Source organism: Dipodomys merriami, unplaced genomic scaffold (genome assembly GCF_024711535.1).
Source record: "Dipodomys merriami isolate MVZ:Mamm:240054 unplaced genomic scaffold, mDipMer1.0.p SCAF_16, whole genome shotgun sequence".
In the NCBI taxonomy this organism is placed as follows: Eukaryota; Metazoa; Chordata; class Mammalia; order Rodentia; family Heteromyidae; genus Dipodomys; species Dipodomys merriami.
This window is the reverse complement of record NW_027202937.1, coordinates 4676678-4702050: the sequence shown is the minus strand read 5'-3', so window position 1 is coordinate 4702050 and position 25373 is coordinate 4676678. Positions and strand designations below refer to the sequence as shown.

General features: G+C 44.0%; 1 protein-coding gene across 11 annotated transcripts in view; it reads right to left on the bottom strand.

Annotated features, from left to right (window-relative positions):
- Positions 1-25373, bottom strand: part of Usp49 (ubiquitin specific peptidase 49) — a 69911-nt gene that overhangs the window by 14357 nt on the left and 30181 nt on the right. For 6 of the 11 annotated variants that reach the window (XM_070023750.1, XM_070023756.1, XM_070023758.1 and 3 more), the window contains exon 1: positions 24401-24521. The exons of 2 other annotated variants lie outside the window; for them this stretch is intronic. In XM_070023750.1, coding sequence (XP_069879851.1) covers positions 24401-24406 — 6 coding nt within the window. In that variant the 5' untranslated portion in view covers positions 24407-24521. 3 more of the 11 variants (XM_070023754.1, XM_070023753.1, XM_070023755.1) reach the window with 3 other exon arrangements.

Genomic DNA, 25373 nt, shown 5'->3' with positions numbered 1-25373 from the left:
GCCACTTGCGGCTTTTTCTGCTTATGTGGTGCTGAGGAATCAAACCCAGGGCCTCATGCATGCAAAGCAAGCACTCTACCACTAAGCCACCTTTCCAGCCTTTTTTTTTTTTTTTTTTTTTTGTCGGTCATGGGGCTTGAACTCTGGGCTTGGGCGTTGTCCCTCAGCTCTTCAGCTCAAGACGAGAGCTCTACCACTTAAGTTACAGTACCACTTCCCGTTTTCTAGTGGTTTATTGGAGATAGGAGTCTCACGGTCTTTCCTGCCCGGGCTGGCTTTGAACCATGATCCTCAGATCTCAGCTTCCTGAGTAGCTAGGATTACAGGCATGAGCCACCAGTGCCCGGCTACAATAAACCTTTTTTATTCTTTGGAACCTTGAAGTTTCCTCACCCCAAATCCCCAAACCAGAAATTCTCTCTCTTACTTCCCACCCCCTCTTAAGATTGCTCTGCAGATAAGAAACCCTCAAACCACACAAAGGAAAATAATCTGTAGACAGATTATCTTCAGTCAAATTAGATCATGACATTATTTGACTACTGGTTTTTTTTTGTTTTTTGTTTTTTTTTTTGGTCTGTTGTGGGGCTTGAACTCTGGCCTGAGTGCTATCCCTCAGCTCTTCAGCTCAAGGCCAGCGCTCCACCACTTGAGCCACAGCGCCACTTCCAGTTTTCTGAGTGGTTTATTGGAGATAAGAGTCTCACGGAGTTTCCTGCCCATGCTGGCTTTGAACCTCGATCCTCAGATCTCAGCCTCCTGAGTAGCTAGGATTACAGGCGTGAGCCACCGGTGCCCGACTACTTTACTACTTTTAAGGGCTTAATTTCTACTATATTTTTCTAATTATTATCATTCTAGCTACTGCTATTTTCTACTAATTTCCCCCTACAAATTCTTTAAAACATTTCTTGGGATATGTAATTTATCCATTTTCTAACTAAACATAATCTCCTTCAGGGCATCATGCATAAAGGCAAGCACTCTACTACTGAGCCACCTTCCCAGCCCAGCCTGTGAGACTTTTATCTACAATTAACAAGCAAAAAGCTAGAAGTAGAGATATAGGTCAAATGGTAGAGCACCAACTTTGAGCAAAAAAACCAAGGGAGAGCTTGAGACCCTGAGTTCAAGTTCCAGTAAAGGCACATACATCACACAATCCTATAGCTTGAAAATGTCTTTTAGGGCTAGGAGTAGTTCAAGTGGTAGCAAGGAAAAAACCCTAGGTTCAAACCCAGGTACCATGAAAAAAAAAAGAAAATTCCAAAAACTTAGAAAGATAAAGGGAATCTACTGTAACTATATTTGTTTCCTCTGATTTTTTTTCTCAGTTCTTAACTAAGGATTGTGGAATCATCCTACTTGGTCTTGGTCTAGGTGAGACCAAGAGGCACAGACTCCAGCTTCAGCGAGTAGACACATGCTGGCAGCCTTCATTTACATGAAAGAATACTAATTACATGGTATCCTCAACATCTGTGATTCTCCTCACTGCCATATGTGACAGCACTGGGTATTTTAACCCTTCACTACTGAGAATTGCATCTACCACAGAAACTGCATGAAAAGCCTTTGGGAACATATATTTATGAAGAACAAGCTTTAAAAGTGTATTTTAAGAAGTGGAGGGCGGGGGGGGGGAGGAGAAAAGAAGTGGAGGGGCTGGGAAGGTGGCTCAGTGGTAGAGTGCTTGTCTTGCATGCTTGAGGCCCTGGGTTTGATTCCTCAGCACCATATAAGCAGAAAAAGCCAGAAGTGGCTCTGTGGCTCAAGTGGTAGAGCACTAGCCTTGATCTGAAAAGCTGAGGGACAGCGCCCAGGCCCAGAGTTCAGGCCCCATGACTGACAAAAAAAAAAGTGGAGGCTGGCCGAGCGCTGGTGGTTCACGTCTGTAATCCTAGCTACTCAGGAAGCTGAGATCTGAGGATCATGGTTCAAAGCCAGCGCAGGCAGGAAAGACCGTGAGACTCTTGTCTCTAATAAATCACCAGAAAACCGGAAGTGGCGCTCTAGCTCAAGTGGTAGAGCACTCGCCTTGAGCTGAAGAGCTGAGGGACAGCGCCCAAGCCCAGAGTTCAAGCCCCATGACCAACAAAAAAAAGTAGAGGTGTGGCTCAAGTGGTAGTGCACCAGCCTTGTGTGAGAAAGCCAAGCAAGAATACAAGGCTCCTGAGTTCAAGCCCCAGTACCAAAACATACACACACACACACACACACACACACACACACATGCACGCGCGTGCGCACACACACACATACGGATTTTTTTTACTTTTTACTTGCAAGATATAGGTGAAAATATAATTTAATACTAATATACAATTGAGAAAAAAAGGTTTAAGGAAACTTGGTAGAAACCACATTAAGTTGCAAAAAAGTACCACAGGATTCCACAAGACTTTAAAGGGCCATGAGTTCCATGACATCAGCCTTCTGAATTTTTTCATTTAGGGCTAAAACAAAAACTAAAAGTTGGGGCAGACACTGAGATGGATGGGAGGGGATAGAAGTCCTTGCTAAGGGGCAGTATGGAGTAGGGGGTGGTCCCAAGGTTTCCTCTCACCACCTCTCTCCCTGAGGGTTCAGAAGCTCTGACAGCTGTATTCCATCCCTGAGAACTGAAATACCTACTTAAACACGAGTTTTGTTTTCTGATCCTGGGTCTTGAACTCTAGACCTGGGCACTGTCCATAAGCTCCTTTTGGTCAAGGCTTTACCCCTTGAGCTACAGCACCACTTCTAGCTTTTTCTGTGATTAAGAGAGATAAGTCTCATGGAGCCAGTCGCAGATAGCTCACACCTATATCTTAGTACTCAGGAGTCTGAGATCTGAGGACTGTGGTTCAAAGCCAGCCTGGGCAGCAAAGTCTATGAGACTTCTATCTCCAATGAATCACTGGAAAACCGGAAGTGGAGCTGTGGCTCAGAGTGATGGAGTGCTAGCCTTGAACAAAAGAGCTCAGGGACAGTGCCCAGGCCTGGAGTTCAAGCCCCATGACTGACCCCACCTCCACCCCCCCCAAAAAAAAAAAAAAAAAACATCAGAGTCTTATGGACGGTCTTGCCTGGTGTAACTCTGAACCATGCTCTTCAGATTCCAGCCTCCTGAGTAGCTAGGATTAGGGGTGTGAGCCACTGGTGCCCAGCTAAACAGCAGTTTTTGGCCCTGGGTGGAGGGTGGAGGTAGGTGGGCAGAGCCCCGGGGAGATGTGAGGGGTTTCTCTCACCTGCTCTCAGTAATAGAGCTTTTATGCTCAAGAATGCTTGAATCTCATCCTGGGTCACAGCAGATTCAGGTCACACCAGCATGTTAAGAGCTCACTTGCACTAGGATTTGTTTTCTTCAGAGTGAAAGTAGAGTTCAGCTAAGGCCTTGGCCTAGCACACAATGCTGGCTTGCCCATGAGGAAAAGTCGTTCCTGCTTCTGTTTTGACATTTGACACAAAGAAGTACAAATGCTTTGCTCTACACCAAACTCCATCTCCATCAATAGTTAGGCTTATTATAGTTAGTGTGCTTATTATCCTAGCTACATGGAAGGCACAACTAGGAGATTACAGTCTAACCACTAGAGCAAAAAGTAAGACTGCTTTTGAAAAATAACAAAAGCAAAAAGAACTGAGGACATGGCTTAGGTGGCAGAGTGCCTGCCTAGTAAGAGCAAGGCCCTGAGTTCAAACCCCATTACCTTAAAACAAAAACAAAAAAGAAACCATAAACACATACACAAAACAAACCAAAAAAAAAATGCAGGGCACCAATGGCTCATACATGTAATCCTAGCTACTCAAGAGGCTGAGATCTGATGATCACAGTTTGATGCCAGCCTAGGCAGAAAATTCCATGAGGTTCTTATGTCCAATTAACCATTAAAAAGCTAGAAGTGAGGCCATGGCTCAGGTGGTAGAGTGCTAGCCTTGAGCAAAAAGGCCAAGGGACATCAATACTTCTTCAGTGTTTATACGTGCAATATCCTAATGCATGGAATTTGCTTTATAAGATTAAAGAGGGAAGGAGTGGCAGAAAGATAGAACTGTGGAGGTTGGCTGGTGGTTACATGGCATCCATTATTCTACTCTCTTCACTTTTGTGTATGTTTGTAAAGTTCCATAAAAATGAAGGACAAATAAGCACATTATCCTATCCAACAGTCAAGAGAAAACATTAAGACACAAAGAGAGAAAACAAGTAACCTAGATTATAAGACACCTTCACCACTTCTTTTTTTTTTGGTCTGGGCCTGGGCGCTGTCCCTCAGCTCTTCAGCTCATGGCTAACGCTCTACCACTTGAGCCACAGCGCCACTTCTGGCTTTTTCTGCTTATGTGGTGCTGAGAAATCGAACCCAGAGCCTCATGCATGTGAGGCAAGCGCTCTACCACTGAGCCAACGTCTCAGCCTGAATCCCTTCATTTTTATCTTCATTTTATCTCTTGTACTTTGACCAGCACTCAGCCTGGGCCAATGCACAGCAAGTCAAAGCAGCACTCTTCCTGGCAGTGCTGGTCAGACACGGCCTCATGGCTCCTCAGGCTGAGCCTCAGGTCAGCCTTTTCCACTTGGGTGGCGCTACTCTTGACAGGTTCCCCCAAATTTCTTTTGGTGATCTTCTGCCAGATCATTACACACAATTTGCCTACAAAACTGCCTCTAGGAGCTGGGATGTGGCTTGGTGATAGAATGCTTGCCTAGCATACATGAAGCCCCGGGTTTGATTCCTCAGTACCACATACACAGAAGTGTATGTGGAAGTGGCACTGTGGCTCTAGTGGTATAGTGCTAGCCCTGAGTAAAAGAAGCTCAGGGACAGTGCTCAGGCCCTGGGTTCAAGCCCCAGTACTGGCAAAAACAACAACAACATCTGCCTGCGTATTTCTATCTTTTGAGGTATGGAGTCACTTTAATCAGTCCACCAAAATGCATGACCTCCATTTTTTCACACCTTGGCTCTTTCCTTACTGATCTAGTCACGTAGATAATGCTAAATTCGTCTTATGCTTTTCTAAGTTTCTCTGTAGTCTCAAGCAAACAGTTACTTTTTTTTTACTCAAGCAAACAATTACTTTTTTTTCTCAGGTTTGAGATGGGGACTCGAACTTAGTATCTGACACTTTCGTTGATTGACTAACACTCTACCAACTAAGCCACGCCTCTAACCTCAAATAATTACTTTTAAAAACTAGTTTTGCTTTTCAGCCTCAGAATGCAGTTACTCCTTATCCATGAGATGTTTCATTTAGTAACCATACAATACAACACTTTATCATAAACACCAACTAACAGATTATTATTTCCCAGCTGGGATTTTGGAACTTATTTTCTCATCAGCTGGGATTTTGGAACTCACTTTCTCATAGAAATAATGGTATGAACAGAAGCCTCAAGAAGAGATTACTGGACAAGCAGGCATGTGTTCCTAATGTGGGAAGAACACCAGTGCTACACAATGGAAGTCATCTAGCACATAGATTTCCTCTGAGAAAATGAATTCAGACTTGCAACTAGAGATTCCAAGAGCTGCATTGCCAGCTGCAGCCCAAGCAGGGATCTAGGAGCCTGCCTCCTCCCACTCTCTCCACATGGCCTTCCACATATGGCCTTTTGTATGGAAGGCACATCTATACATTAAAGGCTGCCTGCAGAGAAAAAAGAACAATTCTGTGACTAGAAGAGAAATCTGACTAGAATTTACAAATGGATCCTCAGGACTAGATGTCAGTGCTGGTTATTTCAGTGGTGTCCTAAGAAATGAAAGCCCGTCTCCAGATACCCTGCTGCTCGAGGCCAGCCATACCTTTAGGCCTGAGTCTTCCCCATGGCACCAATGCAAATGTGCAGGACAGACACTTTCCCACCCCCACCACGCCTTGCGTGAATGGAGACGTACCTCATTTAGTTTTTGGTGGTACTGAGGACTGACTCAAAGCTTCATACGTGTGAGGTAAGCGCTCTACTACTTGAGCCATGCACCCAAATCCCAAGACACAACTTTTTTTTTGGTCCAGTCATGGGGCCTGAACTCTGGGCCTGGGCGCTGTCCCTCAGCAATTCAGCTCAAGGCTAGTGATCTACCACTTGAGCCACAGCGCCACTTCCGGCTTTTTTCTTTTCTTCTCTCTTTTTTTTTTTTGGTCCGGTCGTGGGACCTGAACTCTGGGCCTGGGCGCTGTCCCTCAGCTCTTCAGCTCAAGGCTAGCACTCTACCACTTGAGCAACAGCACCACTTCCAGTTTTTTCTTTTTTGCTTATGTGGTGCTGAGGAGGAATCGAACCCAGGGCCTCATGCATGCAAGGCAAGCACTCTACCACTGAGCCACCTTCCCAGCCCCTCCCAAGACACAACTTTTAAGCAATTGGTTTCAGGAGCAAATATAATAAAAGTCCAAAGAAGAGCCAAAGCACAGGGGTATTTGTTAAATATACTCAAAGGAGAAAAACAGAAGTTACTTTATCAGGGAATATCATTAAAGTAACACCAACCATATACTAGAAACAACCAGCTGGTAAGAGAGGATGGAGGCAGGGCATTACACGATTCAAAATAAAAGATAAGGGGGAAGCAAAGGGGCAGAACAATGTGTTACAAGTATAAAGAAAAGTCATACACACACATACAACTAGAGAATAAAGGAGAAACTCATAATAGCACATGTCCTGTAGGAAACTGGGAGTGGAGATGAAGAAGAGACTGTGCCTCTTGGGGAAAAAAGACAATCATGTTACCTTTGTCTGGGGGATAGGTTGGGGGTTACCAGTAACGGGGCTTAAACTCATGGCCTGGCTTAAAACTGGTTCTCTACCATTTGAGCCACACCTCCACTTATGGCTTTTTGGTGGTTAATCAGAGATAATAAGTCTCATGGACTTTTCTGCTGGCTTTATACCATGATCCTCAGATCTCAACCTCCTGAGTAGCTAGGATTACAGGTGTGAGCCACCAGCACCTGGCTAGGAATTATATTTTATTTTTATTATTTATTTATTGCCAGTCTTGGGGCTTGAACTCAAGGCCTGGGCACTGTCCCTGAGCTTCTTTTGCTCAAGGCTAGCACTCTACCACTTGAGGCACAGCTTCATTTCTAGCCTTTTCTATTTATGTTGTACTGAAGAATCGGACCCAGGGCTTCTTACATGCAAAAAAGAAGGCAAGCACTCTACCACTAAGCCCCCTTCCAAAGCCCAGAATTACATTTTAATAGCACTAGTAATTCCAAAAAGAACTCTCTTTTCACCCCTCCTCTGTGAGCTAATGACTGGTAAAGTGCAGATACCTTGCTTATGCATTGTGGCAATGCAGCAGAGTTGGAATCAGTCAAGTGTCAGATAGCTGGACATTTCAGATCATATTAACATTTCATATCAACCAAGGAACTAAGACAGAACACTCCCCCAAACTCTCTGTGGAAATGAATTTGTAAAGCAGATGCTTTCTTTTCCCCAACTCTCACAGGCACTGGTGGCTTATGCCTGTAATCCTAGCTAAGACCTGAGGATCACAGTTCAAAACCAGCCCAGGCAGAAAAGTCTGTGAGATTCTTATCTCCAATTAGCTACTCAAAGAACCAGAAGTGGAGCAATGGCTCAAGTAGTAGAGCACTAGCCTTCAGCAAAAGGTCTCAGAGAGAGTGCTCAAAGCCCTGAGTTCAAGTCTAGGACTGGTGTTAAAAAAATAGGGGATGGGGAAGCTAGGAAGGTGGCTCAGTGATAGAGTGCTTGCCTTACATGAGGACCTGGGTTTGATTCCTCAGCACCACATAAGCAGAAAAAGCTGGAAGTGGCACTGTGGCTCATGTGGTAGAGCGCTAGTCTTGAGCTGAAAAGCGGAGGGACAGTGCCCAGGCCCAGAGTTCAGGACCCATGACAGACAAAATTCAAAAAAAGAAAAAGAAAAAAAAAATCTTCATTTTCCTCATGGAGCAGCTGCAAACATTATTCCAGTCCACCGATCAGTAAAATTTCTCTCAACCCTGAGCCAATTCTTCTGAAGGAGTGAGTCTATGTGTGTTAGAGGTAGTGCAGAGAATCAGCCAGATGATGAGAGGCTTACATCCATGCACTCCTATGCTCTGAATGGAGTCGAATCTAACCAAAACACTAGTTGACTTCTCCCCTAGTCAGGATGGTTGATTGAACATTTTCTTTTTTTTTTTGGGGGGGGGGTCCGGTTGTGGGGCCTGAACTCTGGGCCTGGGCGCTCTTCCGCTCAAGGCTAGCGCTCTACCACTTGAGCCACAGCGCCATTTCCGGCTTTTTTCTTTTTGCTTATGTGGTGCTGAGGAATTGAACCCAGGGCCTCATGCATGCAAAGCAAGCACTCTACCACTGAGCCACCTTCCCAGCCCCTAGTAAAACATTCTTATACAATTAGAGGACACTTAAGAAAAATAAGAAGGGCTGGGAAGGTGACTCTGGTAGAGCGCTTGCCCTTGCATGCTTGAGGCCCTGGTTTTGATTCCTTGGCACCAGATAAGAAGAAAAAAAAAAAGCTGGAAGTGGCGCTGTGGCTCAAGTGGCAGAGTGCTAGCCTTGAGATGAAGAGCTGAGGGACAGGGCCCAGGCCCAGAGTTCAGGCCCCACGATCGGACCAAAAAAAAAAAAAAAAAAGATGTTAAAGGCAGGGTGCTGGTGGCTCATGCCTGTAATCCTAGATACTCAGAAGGATGAGAGGATTGTGGTTCAAAGTCAGCCCAGGAAGGAAAGTCTGTGAGACTCTTATCTCTCATAAACTACTCAGAAAAAGCCAAAGTGGCACTATGGCTCAAGTGGTAGAGTGCTAGTTTTGAGCACAGAGGCTCAGGGACAGTGCCCAGTCCGAGTTCAAGCCCCAGGATTGGCAAAAAAAAAAAAAAAAAAAAAAAGATATTAAAGGCAAACCCATTGCATTGGAAAATACAGCCAAGTTAAAAAAGAATCAGCCTCAGCTCTGGCTCTGGTGGGGGTGTGCCCATTGAAGACTTATAGGTCCAGCAGAAAGTGCTATGTGGCAAAAATATAAAAGGGGCCTTCTTTCCAATAAGGCCGAGGAGGCGTTTCAAAGACATGAACTGTGCATGAACCCTCATCTCTTGTATAAGGATAAAGCTGAAATGCTTCTGGGAGCTCAGCTGCAGTAAGCAAGCACAAGAGGTGAGAGGACTGGGCCCTAACAATGCAAGACTAAAGCAAGCTCACCACAAAGAATGGAAGTGCACACCCAGCCAATGTACATGCACCTCATGCCATGTAAGTGCCACTAATCCTAGCAACTATACCAAAGCCAGCCCTGAGATAACAGACATTTGAGTGGCTGCAGAGTTCTGAGGAACACACCCCCCCCCCGCCAAAACCTAAACAAAACAAAAAAAGCTGAACACAATCTCAGAGGGCCAGAGAAAATAGGAATGCTGAGGACTGACAAACTATGCCTGACCACAGAGAATCCCCAGAAATAATCAGGCAGTGCTCTTTCTACACAGCTGAGGGAGCAGGGCTCCAAACTAGTGAAAACAACTGCTCCAACCTGGTGACAGGACCTAGAGCCTGTACTACCAGTCACTAAAGCCATGCCCAGGCTCCCTCTGCACATATTCCTTGTGCAGAAAACCCAAATTGGTTTTCCATTTAGCTTGCCTTCGGGGAGACAACGCAATAACCACCAAACTCAAGTACTAGTGTGCTACTTAGCAGTTTTTCACTGTAAATGCATTTTGATTCTAAGGATCATGAGCACACAAATCAGCTCCCAAGAAAACCAGCCATCATAGCTTGTCCTCAGAAAATTGAGGTTCTGAACCTTCAGAGTTAAGGTCTAGACCCTGGTTATAACTTTACCAAGGTAATGCCACATGGAGGGCTCGGTGAGAAGCTAGCTCACTGCATTTTCAAGGATAGGGAGTTCTCTGTTTAAGATCTCTCAAACAAGCACAGTGGCTCATGCCTGAAATCCTAGCTATTCAGAGCCTACAACTGGAAGGATCAAGACTCAAGGTGAGCCTGGACAAAAAAGGGGGAAAATTTTTTAAGACCCACTGGCGCTGGGGGCTCACACCTATAATCCTAGCTAGTCAGAAGGCTGAGATCTGAGGATCGTGGTTCAAAGCCAGGCCAAGCCCAGAGTTCAGGCCCCACGACCGGACCCAAAAAAAAAAAAAAAAAAAAAAAGCCAGGCCAAGCAGGAAAGTCAGTGAGACTCTTATCTCCAATAAATCACCAGACAGCTGGAAGTGGCTTTGTGGCTCAAGTAGTACATCATTCGCCTTGAGCTGAAGAGCTGAGGGACAGCAACTAGGCCCAGAGTTCAAGCCCTATGACAAGAAAAAAAAAATTAAGACCCTTGTCTCAATTAGTAAAAAGATGGATTCAGTGGTGTGGGTCATCTCAAGGAAGCATATAAGAGAATTGTGGTCCAGATGGGCCTTAGCAAAAAGTGAGACCCTACTCAAAAAGGGCTGGAGTGTTGTGGTATAAGCAACAGAGTGCCTAACTAGTAATTGTCGGAGGCAAGGAGATCAGGAGTTTGAGGCCAGGTTGGAGTGAGACCTTGTTTCAAAAGTAAAATGGTAGGCTGGGAAGTTGGCTCAGTGGTAGCGTGCTTTCCTTACATGTATGAGGCCCTGGGTTCAATTCTTCAGCACCACATAAGCAGAAAAAGCTGGAAGAGGTGCTGTGGCTCAAGTGGTAGAGTGCTAGCGTTGAGCTGAAGAGCGGAGAGACAGTGCCCAGGCCCAGAGTTCAGCCTCCAAACCGACAAAAAAAAAAAAAAAAAAAGTAAAATTGTCTTGATATTTTGTTTTCTAGTATATTGTTACAGACATTTTGGTAAGAAGTTTTTATTTAGAAATTTTAAATCCATCTTCAGGAATGAGTCTGGTCTTTCCTTTCCTTTTTGGCCAGTTCTAGGTCTTGAATACTGTGCCTCACATTCTCTTGGCTCACTTGCTCATAATGGGCACTCTCCTACTTGAACAATATCTCCAGTACAGCTTTTTGTTGGTTAGTTGGAGATGGAGTCTTGTAGACTTTTCTGCCTAGACCCTGACTTTGACTGTTATCCTCTAGATCTCCCTGAGTAGTTAGGATTACAAGTATAAGCCACCTGATCTCAGCCTTTCTTTTTCTTATACTATCCTTCCCTGTTTGCCTATTATACAAACTAAAAATCTGATATGAGGGGTAGGAATGTGGCTTAGAGGTAGAGTGCTTGTATGCATGCAGCCCTGGGTTCAATTCCTCAGTACCACATACACAGAAAAAGCCCTAAATTGTGCCATGGCTCAAGTGGTAAAGTACTATCCTCGAGCAAAAGCAGCTCAGGAACAGTGCCCAGGACCTGAGTTCAAGCCCCAGGACTGGCAAAAACAAAAAACAATTGATCTGAGGAACTTTATTTACCTCTTCTCTAAAGCTTCTGCTCTTTTTTTTTTTGCCCGTCCTGGGATTTGAACTCAGGGCCCACGCACTGTCCCTGAGCTTCCTTTTTGCTCAAGGCTAGCACTCTACCACTTGAGCCACAGTGCCACTTCCAGCTTTTTTTTGTTTATGTGGTACTGAGGAATGAAACCCAGGGCTTCATGTATGCTAGGCAAGTACTCTACCACTAAGCTACATTCCCAGCCCCTGAAATTGCTAATTTGTTGAAAGTGTACAAAGGTCTGATGGAGCTTACTTGTAATGCTATCTCTTTCAAGCCTTTTGCAGTTGCTTCAGTACTTGATTGATATAGATATGTTCACAGCAGGATGCAAGACTCCTCTCACAGATCACAGGTGTCCACACCAGGGGAAAATGGAGTCAGGTAATCCAGTGCTTACTTTAACCCCTTCAGAAATTTCATGATGGTATATACTCTGGTGCTCTCTGTTCAGGCTGATTGACAATGAGAAAATGGCAGGCACCTCCCCTCATCAAGACAACCTGCACTATCACTATAGAGGACTGCCATCACTTTTGAAATGAATGTATAACTTCGTTCCAACTCTCTTGGGCTTCTAACCCATAATTAATTAGCCACTATTTCAAATTAAAACTTAATAACCCACAACTGCCACCTTCAATGGCTTGTCCACATGAAAAAGTGCAAGTTTCTTGCTCACACCTTTAAGAAAATATCAAACAATCTGACCCTAACTAGCCTCTACTGCTATCTCCCATCCTGTCTTTGCATGCACACACTTGCCATTCTGTCTATTCACACACTTCCTTGATATGCTATCTTCCTCTTCTGGTCTACTCCCAAGAGCCCAGCTGAGGTCCTACCATTTTCCTAATGCTGACTCTCTCCTTCAAAGAACACCTTAATTCCCACCATCCTCAGTTGTTTATCTGGTTTCCTAACCATATTCCAAGCCTCTTAAGCAATGGTGGGACCACTTTTTGCTGCCAATCCAGGGCTCCTGATACCAAAATCTTCCCTGGGCATCTACAGGTTTTGACATGTAATCCTTGGTGGAGCTCCTTCACTTTGATGAGAAACTGAATGTTGTGCACTACACAAGAGACAATTACCTTCTGAAACCCCATGATTGCTCATTAGTTAGAAGGAATCAGCTCCCACCAGCAGTGTATTTGTTGCAAGGACAGGAGCAGGAATGCCAAGGATGCCATATTTAATGGCTCCCAGTGTGACACACTTATGCAAAGTTTCTTCCAACCAGACACTCATGTTAGTCTGAAGCTGTGTTATTCAAAGATATCAGATTCCAGAAGGGGCCTTTTTAGCAACAAACATGTTAACCTTAGAAATTAATTTAGCTGGGGCTGGGAAGGTGGCCCAGTGGTAGAGTGCTTGCCTTGCATGCATGAGGCCCTGGGTTCGATTCCTCAGCACCACATAAGAAAAAAGCCGGAAGTGGCGCTGTGGCTCAAGTGGTAGAGCGCTAGCCTTGAGCTGAAGAGCTGAGGGACAGCACCCAGGCCCAGAGTTCAGGCCCCACAACCGGACCCAAAAAAAAAAATAAAATAAAATAAATTAATTAATTTAGCTACTAAGTGTTGTCTGAGAGCACACCTAAGATGCACCAGTCACTAGGCCTTAGCACAGAAATCAGCGCACACAGGATTTCAACTAAGTAAAATCACTACAATAAATACAATTCAGTATCTTTAATTTTTTTGTGATTGAAGATTTTGTGATACATATAGCTACTTTTTCTGTCCCTTTTCACTATTGTTGTTTTGTGGGGGTACCCATAACTTAAATTCTAGTTCATGATAAACTCTAGGACTCATATCCTTGCTATAAAGGAGACTAAGATCTGGAGGATCATGGCTTGAAGCCAGCCCAGACAGAAAAGTCCTTGAGAATACATCTCTAATTAACCAGCAAAAAGCTGGAATGGAAGCATGGTTCAAGTGGTAAAACACTAGTCAGAGCCATCAGCAAGCAAGCCAAGCAAGACCATGAGACCCTGAATTCAAGCCACAGTAATTCTAGTTCAGGAAAAGTTCTTTATCAGATTTTATATTTTATAAAACCTTTATAGAAGTAAATTTTTGTTAGTATTCATTCATTTTCATAGGTGAAATCAATTATTAAAAATTTGAAACAATTTTTCAATTCTGGGGTTTTAATTTGCTCACCTTGCATACAGGACTGGTACTCTACAAGCTGAGCCATGACTCCCACACTGCTTTTTACTGGCTACTCTGGAGATAGAGTCTAATGAACTTTTCTGGCCAGGATGGCCTCTGGGCCTTAGGCTTCATCCTAAGTAGCTAGGTTTACAGGCAAGAGCCATTGGCCCCTGGATAATAATTTAAGAGTTATAATATATGCTAAGACATTTAGGCATTGACCTTTACCTTGCTCCAGTGACTTCTTCCATACTGTTTCAAAAGTGACTCCAGTTTGAAACCCCAAAAGAAGTGTAAAAAATTGCATGTATAACAGCTTTTCTCTCACTAGTTCTTCTTGGTAAAGGAATTTTCTTATGGCTGTCACATGTTATAGGTGAGACACTGGACAAAAAGGCAGTGGTGGACAGCTTCATCCTATGTGAATGTAGGGGAAATATAATAGCAAGGTTTCAATACCCTAAATGGGGCCAAGTGATGAAGAGTAAGTGGGCTGACAATCCATCTGGAAAATCCATTATTAACCTCAGTCCAGGCTACTAAGTGTTTAATTTCAAATGCATTACAATTAGATTACCTATTGACTGAACAGCCTCGTCTAGAAGCACAGTAGACTGAAGGTATGGACTCTTCACCCTCACCACCCTGTAGCTGACCTGGAACTACAGCTTGATGCCACTATCCAGCATAAGAACTGCCTGGAATAATACTAGCCCAGAAAACATCACTATTCAAACTTTGAGGTATGGTTTCTATTCATGTCACAGTAAGTTAGAGAGTGTCTGTACTTGGTTCTATATAAGAAACCAGAAGGGGGCTGGGAAGGTGGTTCAGTGGTACAGTGCTTGCCTTGCATGCATGAGGCTCTGAGTTTGATTCCTCAGCACCACATTGGCAGAAAAAGCCAGACGTGGCGCTGTGGCTCAAGTGGTAGAGTGCTAACCTTGAGCTGAAGAGCTGAGGGACAGCATCCAAGCCCAGAGTTCAGATCCCATGACCGACAAAAAAAAAAAAAATAAAGAAAGAAAGAAAAAAGAAAACAGGAAGGAAACAAATGTGATGGGAAAATGGGGAGATGGTACAAAGAAGGAAAATGTTGGTAATTCTTGAGAAGATGCATCAGTCTGAGCCCATACACCATTAAAGCCTTCGGTCTGGGACTCTACCCACCATCATGTAGTCAAGTCCTTATAATAGGAAACAGTTCACTATGAGGCGTGTGTGTGTGTGTGTGTGTGTGTGTGTGTGTGTGTGTGTGTGTGTGTGTGTGTGTGTGTGTGTGTGTGTGTGTGTGTGTGTGTGTGTGTGTGTGTGTGTGTGTGTGTGTGTGTGTGTGTGTGTGTGTGTGTGTGTAAATTTTTATTTATTTTTTTGGCTGGTTCTGGGGTTTCAACTCAGGCCTGGGCTCTGTCCCTGAACTTCTCTGTGCTTAAGGCTCTAGCGCTTTATCACTTGAGCCACAGTGCCACTTCTTTTTCTGAGCAGTTTACTGGAGATAAGAGGCTCACAGAGTTTCCTGCCTGGGCTGGCTTCAAACCAGAATCCTCAGATCTCAACCTCCTGTGTAACAGGATTACAGGCGTGAGCTGCTGGCACCTGGCTAGAGGCTTCTGTATCTTACATTTTTACAAGTATTTCCCAGAATGACAAAGGTCCAATAATGCCTTTTGGGTGTGTGGCTAAGGAGCTGGAGGATGACAGAGTACACATTAACATGCAAGGCAGCTTTAGCCAACTCAGAGGAATGTTCATGCCATTAACATTCCCATTACAGAATTCTGAGGTGCAGTCATGAAAGACAGCTTGATTGCAATTTAGTTTTGCTAGGTTACTCAAGAATGGAAAATGAAAAGTGACTGGATGGGAACACAGCTATTGTTTTAAGAACCAAAGAAAAAGCTAAGGAAAGGTGGGTAAAGGAAGTTTGCCTAACAACAAAACTGAGTAGGTAAGAAAGAAGTTAACAGCAGAAGGGAGAGTAAACTGGGAGGCAATTGGGAAAGAAGGTATTTATTTTGGCTCATAAGGAACACTACAAGCCTTTTTTCATGAAACAGTACTCAAAATCCCTGAAATAAGATACCCTGACCAATGAATATAAGGTCTGTCACATTAAAAACATGCTAAATACCTGATTCCTTTTCTGCCCATTTCCATGTGTGGCTCCATTACTCACCTGGAAACAAAGTTCTGTCTCATCCACTTTAAATGGAAAAATAATTTCCACCCAATCTCACACAAACACCTTCTTGCCAGAATTGCTTTCAAGAGGAAGTTTATTACCATCAAGAGAAGCTTATTTTTCATTTGCTTCTAAGTTCAAGGCCTTCTGCTTATAAAGTCCCACGCTGAGCTCCTATTACATATAGTTACTAACAACAGGTTATTGGTACTTTTGTACCAACAGCTTTGTACTTTGGTACATGGTACTTTTAAATTTATAAATTTGTCTTCCCAGTCAGAAGAGAAGGTCTTTCAAGGAAATTACCATTTCCTTATATCTCTAATGTCAAGTAAACTGCATTAAAACAGGGGCTGGGAAGGTGGCTCAGTGGTAGAGTGCTTGCCTTGCATGCATGAGGCCCTGGGTTCAATTCCTCAGCACCACATAAGCAGAAAAAGCTGGAAGTGGCACTGTGGCTCAAGTGCTCACCTTGAGCTGAAGAGCTGAGAGACAGAGCCCAGGCCCAGAGTTCAGACCCCACAACCCGACAAAAACAAACAAAACCAAAACAAAACCGTTAAATCGAAAAGGCAATGGAAGGAGTCATTTCAGAGGGTGGTGGTAGATTAGGGAACTATATATAGGTCCTTCCCATAGACACACAGAGAAAGCAAGGGCTGTTCCTTTTCCTGCTCTATCACGAGAGCCAACAGAATCCCAACTGCTATTCAAATTATTTACTGAGCACATAAATGAGTAGAAGAGGGTGTGGAGACCTTTCATAAAAGGGAACAGTAAGAACAAAGATCAGAGGATAATAGGGTCTTTGACAACAATGTATGGACCAGAATATAACTGTGAAAATTCTAAGAAACAGCTAAAAAGCTATGGCACTGAGGCCATTACAAAACCAAAATGAATACAGAAAAAAGGGTAGGAAAACTCACAGCATTTGGCATGCCCGTTCATGTCATTACCCCTACACAACAGAGCAGAGAGCAACTGGGAGGAAATAGTCCCCTGTCACTAATTTCCTCCCTCTGGGCAAAAACAAATACATGAACGATGATTATGGCTTGTCTCATGGCTGCCTGAGGGACTGGTTTCTATCCCACCTCAGAGAAATGGAAAGACATCAGAGTTTGGAAGCCACTACAAACAGAAGAAAGCAGTACCTTAGCATCATCGTACTGTAGGCAGCTGTCCTGGGGTACAAGAGAGCAGAGTTTGAGAGGCCAAGAAATCGTTTGAAAATCAAGAAGTAGAAGCAAGAGGCTGAGAATGTGGCTCAGTGGTAGAGTGCTTGCCTAGCATGCATGAAGCCCTGGGTTCGATTCCTCAGTACCACATAAACAGGAAAAACCAGAAGTGGTACTGTGGCTCAAAGGGCAGAGTGCTAGCCTAGAACAAAAGAAGCTCAGAGACAGTGCCCAGGCCCCGAGTTCAAGCCTCAGGACTGGGGAAAAAAATGGGGGTTGCCAGGTGCTCAGTAGAGAGGGACCAAGAGAAGTGATTAACGGATTTAGAGCATAATGGGATTTAGGTCTGCAAAATGAAAACATTCAGAAGAACTATTTCACAACAATGAACATATCCTAAGTATTCGTGTGCTGTATACTTGGAAATGGTCGTGCTGGTAAACTTTATGTTATATATGTTTACCCATAACAAAAAAAAAGCATTTAAACATTTTATCTAACACAAATAAGACCAGTGACCTCAAAGTTTACAGTTTCATATGGGAGACTGGGTAAGGCCTTCTCAGGGTACTAAGGCAAGAACTAAAAGTTTTACCAGGAAGCAGGGTAAGTAACCATTCAACTCCTATTTCCCCACACACATTCCCACCAATAGAGGATGGTGTCATTGGGAAGTTCATTGGGTTCCAAAGAAATTTATCCTGACCCCAAACAGAATCTAATTCTAGAGTTCAGATGAATGAGTTTCTAACCACTAGTCTTTTTTTTTTTTTTTTTTTTTTTTTTTTTTTTGAGTCCAGTCGTGGGGCCTGAACTCTGGGCCTGGGTGCTGTCCCTCAGCTCTTCAGCTCAAGGCTAGCGCTCTACCACTTGAGCCACAGCGCCACTTCCGGCTTTTTTCTTATGTGGTGCTGAGGAATTGAACCCAGGGCCTCAGGCATGCAAGGCAAGCACTCTACCACTGAGCTACCTTCCCAGCCCCTAACCACTAGTCTTCAGAACAGTAAGTTCATTAGCTTGGGTGAAATTCTTATGTTTTATTCTTGGGAAAGACAGATACTTTGTTAAGAGCTTATATCTCCCCAATCTTCTTGGTGTTAGAGTTTTCTCTTATGGTGAAGATAGCAGATTGTAGTATGTATGTGTATGAGAGAGACAGAGACAGAAAGATAAAGAATGTATACATTTTAAATGCCTCTGAAATCAGACATTTGGGAATCATTTCAGATCAAGGACTCTTAGAACAAAGCCTTGGGAGCCTCTTTATCTTATGCTGTTTAGCATCATGATTAAAAAGAATTCTAGTTCTGTCTATATTAGCGTATGTGACTGGCAAGTGATTTCTCTGGATCACTTTCCTCATCTAGAAAATAGTGCCAATATTATTTCCACAGGCTTACTGTAAGGATTAAGTTAATATCTATAAAATGTTTAGTGCCGGGACTGGGAAGGTGGCTCAGTGGTAGAGTGCTTGCTTTGCATGCATGAGGTCCTCAGTTCCATTCCTCAGCCCCACATAAGCAGAAAAAGCCGGAAGTGAGGCTGAGGCTAAAGTGGTAGAGCACTAGTCTACAGCTAAAGAGCTGGGGACAGCGCCCAGGCCCAGAGTTCAGGCCCCACAACCGACCAAAAAAAAAAAAAAAAGTTTAGTGCCTGGTACACAGTTAAAATGCAAGAAATGCTGGGTGCCGGTGACTCACACCTGTACTCAGGAGGCTGAGATCTGAGGATTGCGGTTCAAAGCCAGCCCGGGCAGGAAAGTCTCAGAGACTCTTATCTTCAATAAACCACTAGAAAACTGGAAGTGGTGCTGTGGCTCAAGCAGTAGAGCGCTTGCCTTGAGCTGAACAGCACAGGGACAGCGCCCAGGCCCAGAGTTCAAGCCCCACAACCGACAAAACAAACAAACAAACAAAAAAATAACAACAAAAAAAGCAAGAAAGGAGTCATTACATAGTGATCCTATGACTTCGTCCAGATCACAAGATGACAGGGCTGACACTGTTTATACGGTGATTAGCTTGCTCCCCACTGAGATCCTTCCAGCACATCCATACACACTTCCTTTCCCAATGGCCAAACATTATAAAGGGTATTTCTGGGCAAATTATTATTCTGAGCTCTCATGTGTTCTCTTCAAATAAAACCCAACTGTTTAGGTCCACACAAACTAATAGTGCTATTTAAATGCTGTAATTTTAAACTATCTTTTTCCCCAACTCATTTTTTTGCTAACACAATTGGAAATGACACACTGAAGCCTTTAAGAACTTATAATATTAATAAGCCATGACACGTTGGCAACCTCTCTCTGAAGCATGCTTTCTGGAATTCTCCACTTTGCATTCCCAAGTAGCTGCTGGGTGGTAAACTGAACAGAGATAAATCAAGCAGAATTTGCAAAAGAAACACTTTGAAGACACATTACAGTGCAACTTCAAATGGTACAGTACCACTGGGGACTCAGAGAATCACAGTGGCAGATAAACCTAGGGGGCCTTGGTGAGCACCTGGAGTCATTTCTCTCTGAAGAGAGGATGGCAGGTGTAAACGATGGCAGGTTTGGTACATGGAATCTGCAAGCACAAATCACAGCCAAGGTGTGCAGCTGGTGGGGTTCTGGGGCTCAACAGCAAGTGCTGGAGTGATTGTCATCTTCAATACAATGGACCAGGTGTGGCTCTCTATATCTGCATTCTTCGACTGGTTATGGACCTTAGTGCTAAAGTGACAGGTGGCCTTGAGGCACATTTATCCATCTGCCTAAAAAATAAAAATGGAGAGAATCATACTCAAAGGGAAAACACACAAAGGGCTTTATAAAATTTGTATTGAGCCATCTGACATGTAATCTCCTTTCAACACTCCGTTCTTCTATAAAAAGGCTCTTGAAACCTAAGAGTCCTAGTTAGAAAGGGAAGTCTTAAGAAGCTTGAAAGTAGCTCTGTTGTTTTTCACCCTGAGTATCCTCTTCTTCCAGCATGGGATCATGTGGTTTGGGAGAAGCTGACCTCAGCACTAGATCAGGCAGGTCCTAGAAGTCTAAGTTAGCCTGTATGAGCTTTTGATGGTTGTTTCGTTGGTTTGTTTTTGTAGTGATACTGAGGCTTGAACTCAGGGCCTGGTGCTACCTCTCAGCTTTCTAGCTCAAGGCTACCACTTAGCCACAGCTTCGCTTTTGGCGCACACACGTGCGTGCGTGCGTGCGTGCGTGCGTGCGTGTGTGTGTGTGTGTGTGTTTTAATTAGAGATTAGCATTTCATGTACTTTTTCCTGCCTGGCTGTCTTCAAATCATGATCCTCAGATCCTAGCTTTTTGGGTAGCTAAGATTATAGGCAGGAGACATAGGTGCCCGGCAGTTGTCTCTGGTCCAACAGATACCAAGTGGCTGACACTTGTCAAATAGAAGAGAAGGCCATGTGCAGGGGACAGATCTCAGCTAAGTGATGGCATCCAGCTTGTCTTTTCTTTGGTACTTGGCAGTCTGAATAATTTTGGATCCTAGGTATTTTATTTTTATTTTATTTTTTGTTGGTCATGGGGCTTGAATTCTGGGCCTGGGCGCTGTCCCTCAGCTCTTCAGCTCAAGGTGAGCATTCTACCACTTTGAGCCACAGAGCCACATCTGGCTTTTTCTGTTTATGTGGTGCTAAGGAATCGAACTCATGCATGCAAGGTAAGCATTCTACCAGTGAGCCACCTTCCCAGCCCCCTAGGTATTTTAAATATAAAAATATGAAACTCTGGGTGGTCTTGTTTAAATCCTCCAAAGAATGTTGATGGTGTGTGTGTGTGTGTGTGTGTGTGTGTGTGTGTGTGTGTGTGTGTGTGTGTGTGTGTGTGTGTGTGTGTGTGTGTGTGTGTGTGTGTGTGTGTGTGTGTGTGTGTGTGTGTGTGTGTGTGTGTGTGTGTGTGTGTGTGTGTGTGTGTGTGTGTGTGTGTTGGGGGGTGGGCAGGTCCTAGGGCTTGAACTCCTGGCTTGGGCACTGTCCCTGGGTTTCTTTTGCTCAAGGCTAACACTCTACCACGTGAGTTACAGTGCCACTCTGGCTTTTTGAGTAGTTTATTGGAGATAACTGTCTCAGACTTTCCTGCCTGGGCTGGCTTTGAACTGTGATCCTCAGATCTCAGCCTCCTGAGTAGCTAGGATCACAGGTGTGATCTATCAGTGCCTGGAGATTTTAAGTAAGCAATTAATCTGGATGGATTCAAGTCAGAGTTTAACCTTCAATGGGTATAATTTAAATAGGTTTCTCATTCAAAGCTTTGTAGTGCTCTCTGGATCTAATTGGCATGAGTACTATCAAGTCTCCAGTTTAAGACTTCAGTAGTGACTAGCGTTTAGTTGAATTCTAGGTCTTTTGAGATTGCTGTTTAGGATCAAATCTACACATGTTCAGTTTATGGGTGTGCCCTTGAAGCCACACTTCCAATTGTGGCTTTTTGCTAGTTAATTGGGAGATAGTCTTCTAGGATCTGTCTGCCTGAACTGGCTTGATCCTCAGATTTCAGGGTCATAAGTAGCTAGAATTAATTATAGGTACCCAGCTTAATTTTAATTATAAATTGAACATAAAAAATAAATTCCTGCTGGGTGCCAGTGACTCACGTCTGTAATCCTAACTACTCAGGAGGCTGAGATGTGAGGATCACAGTTTAAAGCTAGCCAGGGCAGGAAAGTCTGTAAGACTTTTATCTTCATTTAACCACCAGAAAACTGGAAGTGGTGCTGTGGCTCAAGTGGTAGAGCACTAGCTGAGCTGAAGAGCTCAGGGACAGTGCCCAAGCCCAGAGTTCAAGCCCCACAACCAACAAAACAAAAACAAAAACAAAAAAAAATTCCATATATGCTTATCTTATTTACCTTCTGTTATGTAGTTGTTTTCTCCCCTGGCTAGTACAGTCTACAAAATACTGGGAAAGAATGGGGAGGCCATTCAGGAGTCTATAGGCAAAAATTTTCCTCAGAAAGATGAGTCTGATGCACTTGGAAAGCCAGAAGGGGGCGAAGCATAGCTTGTAGTAGAATACATGCTTTGCATTCACAAAGCCCTGGATTCTTTTTTTTTTTTTTGCCAGTCCTGGGCTTAAACTGAGGTCCTGGGCACTGTCTCTGAGCTGCTTCTGCCCAAGGCTAGCACTCTACCACTTGAGCCACAGCACCACTTCCAGCCTTTCTTATTTATGTGGTACTGAGGAATCGAACCCAGGGCTTCATACATGCTAGGCAAGCACTCTACCATTAAGCCACATTCCTAGCCCACAAAGCCTTAGGTTCTATCCCCAGCATAGGAGGGAGGGAAAGGAGGCAAGAAGGAAGATAGTGAAGGGAGAAGAAGGGAAGGAAGGAGGCAAAGTAGGGATAGAGGAAAAGGAAGTATTATACATACTAGGCAGCAGATGAAAAGAGCATAGATTTAGATATTAACCTCTTCTTGTGAAGTTTGTTCACCTTAGCCTATGGTATCCTATAGCCATGGTATCCTATAACCTCCTTCATACCTAATAATATGGCATACCTGTTATTCTATTTGATTTTTTTTTTTTTTTTTGTCGGTCATGGGGCTTGAACTCTGGGCTTGGGCGCTGTCCCTCAGCTCTTCAGCTCAAGGCGAGCGCTCTACCACTTGAGCTACAGCGCCACTTCCGGTTTTCTAGTGGTTTATTGGAGATAGGAGTCTCACGGTCTTTCCTGCCCGGGCTGGCTTTGAACCGCGATTCTCAGATCTCAGCCTCCTGAGTAGCTAGGATTACAGGCGTGAGCCACCGGCGCCCGGCTTGATTTTTTTTTTTTAAACAGAGTCTTACTATGCTTGAGGCTAGCCTCAAACTCCTGAGTGCTGGGATTACTGGGTGCCCCCACCATACCAGGACCTAATTCAACTTTGAAGTTCTAGAGGCTAGGGAATAATGTCACTGTTACCTGTGTAACCCAGGCATCACACACAGACTTGCATAGCTTATGTATAAGTGAAGATTCGGGGATGGATGGATCTCCTGAAACCACGTTTAGTGCAGATGCAGAGTTGTAATGGCTCTGATCTCAGCAGAAGCAGCTGCTATACTATTCAACTCCATTAATGCCAACCAGGAATTTAGCAGCCATTTTAAAAGCTTGGGGATAAGAACAAAATGGAAACCATGCGTGTGTAGTTGTGGCATGTGTCAGTGTTCTCCGTGCTCGTCCACATCTAGCCCCACAAGGCTGTCCCATCCCTCAGGCATCCTCCTAGTGGTTCTGAACAGTCAAACCTGTCCCTAATTAGTGGCAACCAAAAAGCAAAGAAAACCCATTTTGTGGTAAGAGGCTTCCCCCTTCATAATGGATGCAATCAATATTACCTCTTCCCCAAGGTCGTAATAAAAAAGATTTCCATAATCGAATCTAAGCCTGCCTGCCCCAGCTGCTTTATTCTCTTAAAGGAATTCTCAGTGTTGACATTCTCAGCTCACTGCATTCTCTCTGTGATCAAGACTTCCTTTTCACCACCTTCCACATTCTATCAGTTCCTCATGCTATTGATTCTCCCTTACAAACATGGCTTCATTTCTAGCCCTCACATTATGACAATGACTAAGGAAAGTGGCTCTGTGGCTCAAGTGGTAGAGCACTAGCATTGAACACAGAGGCTCAGGGAGAGCACTCAGGCTTTGAGTTCAAGCCCCACAACTGAAGGGGAAAAACAACAAAACTACAATGACTAAGAAGTCAGACCCTCTTGGCTCTCTGATCTCCCAACACTGTCACCCTGCCTAGGTTCCTCTTCAATCACACTGGCCACCTCACTGCTCCTCCAACACCCCCGGAATTCCCTCTTCTTAAGACAGCGCAAGTCTGCCTCACCTGCTCAGAATGGCTGGCTTCCTCACTTCAAGTGTGTGCTTGGATGTGATTTTTCCTGTGAAGCCTTGGCTGTCTACTCTGTACAGCTGTACCGCAAGTCCCACTCTTATAACCCAATCCCGCTCTGATTTCCTGCCTGACAAGTACTGCCTAAACATAATATATATTTACTTATTATACCATTTCTCCCCCCAGACTAGAAGCTGTAGGAGGGTGAGGACCTCGGTCTAGTTTGTTCACAGCATTATCCTAAATGTCTAAAGCAGGACTCAGCAGACAACAGGGAATCTGTGGCTACTTCCTGTCCCAGCACCTGTACATGCCCTTGCGCCTGTGCACATATATACATGCGCACACGTGCACGCATACATGTGCGCACACCACACCCACACACACATAGAGTCTAAATGGTCCCATCTTGCACACTTCTCCAGAGTTTTTCCTTTATGCTATGTCTGTGCTCTAGTGAGACATGGGTTATTTTTAGTTCCCCTATGGAACTGCTCTTTCTCTGAGCATTCCATAAAGGGCTTCTTCCCATCTCCCTGGCCACCCACTCCTTTGTAGCTTTACTCTGCCTTATCCTTCACAGTGGTCCTCAGTTACACATGATTTCCCTTTCTGAAGCCTCTGTTACCTGCATGAGTAATTGGCTAGGTGATCCTCCTCAATGCCTGACTAGCGTCACAAGGTCAGTAACAGCTTAACCCTACATCACAATGTCTATGCCATTCACTTCACTTCCTGTCTTCACAGAGCACTGTATCATCTCTCAACATCATGAGGACAGCAGTGAGTACAGGAGAATGAGACATTCTGAGATAGAGAACCACAGTCACATAATTTTTATTAAAGCATATTGTTAGAATTGTTTAAATTTATTATTCATTATGAACCTCTTATGTGCCTTTATGGGTCTCTCTCTTATGTGCCTATAAAACTCCATCACAGTTATGTATACAGCAAAAAGAAAAGCAACAGGAAAAAATCAGAACACAGAGTCCATAGAGTCTGAGTCTCTATGTGGCCCAGACTGGTCTCTAATTCCTGGATTTAACTGATCCTCCCACCTCAGCCTCTCTAGTAGCTGGGACTAAAGATACTTGCCAATGAACCCATCTTGAAGGGATTAAAAAAAATTTATTGGTATAATAAAGGTGATTTACAAGGGGATTACAGTTATATAAGTCAGGTAAATAATACATTTTCCTTTTTTGGTCAGTCAGGCTTGAACTTGGGGCTTGGGTACTATCCCTGAGCTCTTTTGCTCAAGGCCAGCACTTTATCACTTTGAGCCACAGCACCACTTCCAGTTTTCTGGTGATTAACTGGAGAGAAGTCTCACTGACTTTTCTGCCTGGGCTGGCTTTGAACAAGACACTCAGATCACAGCCTTCTGAGTATCTAAGATTACAAGTATAAGCGCCCCGCCAAGAGTCTATTTCTTTTTGTACAACATCACCTTTTCCTTTGCTCTCTCCATTTTTCCCTCCCATCCCACCCACAAGTAGCATAGCAGTGAGGACCACTGCTGCATTTGTTTACCCTTTGTCCCTATATTTCTGTGGCCCCCTTGCCCTCCCAAAGACAAATAAACAAACAAGACAAAA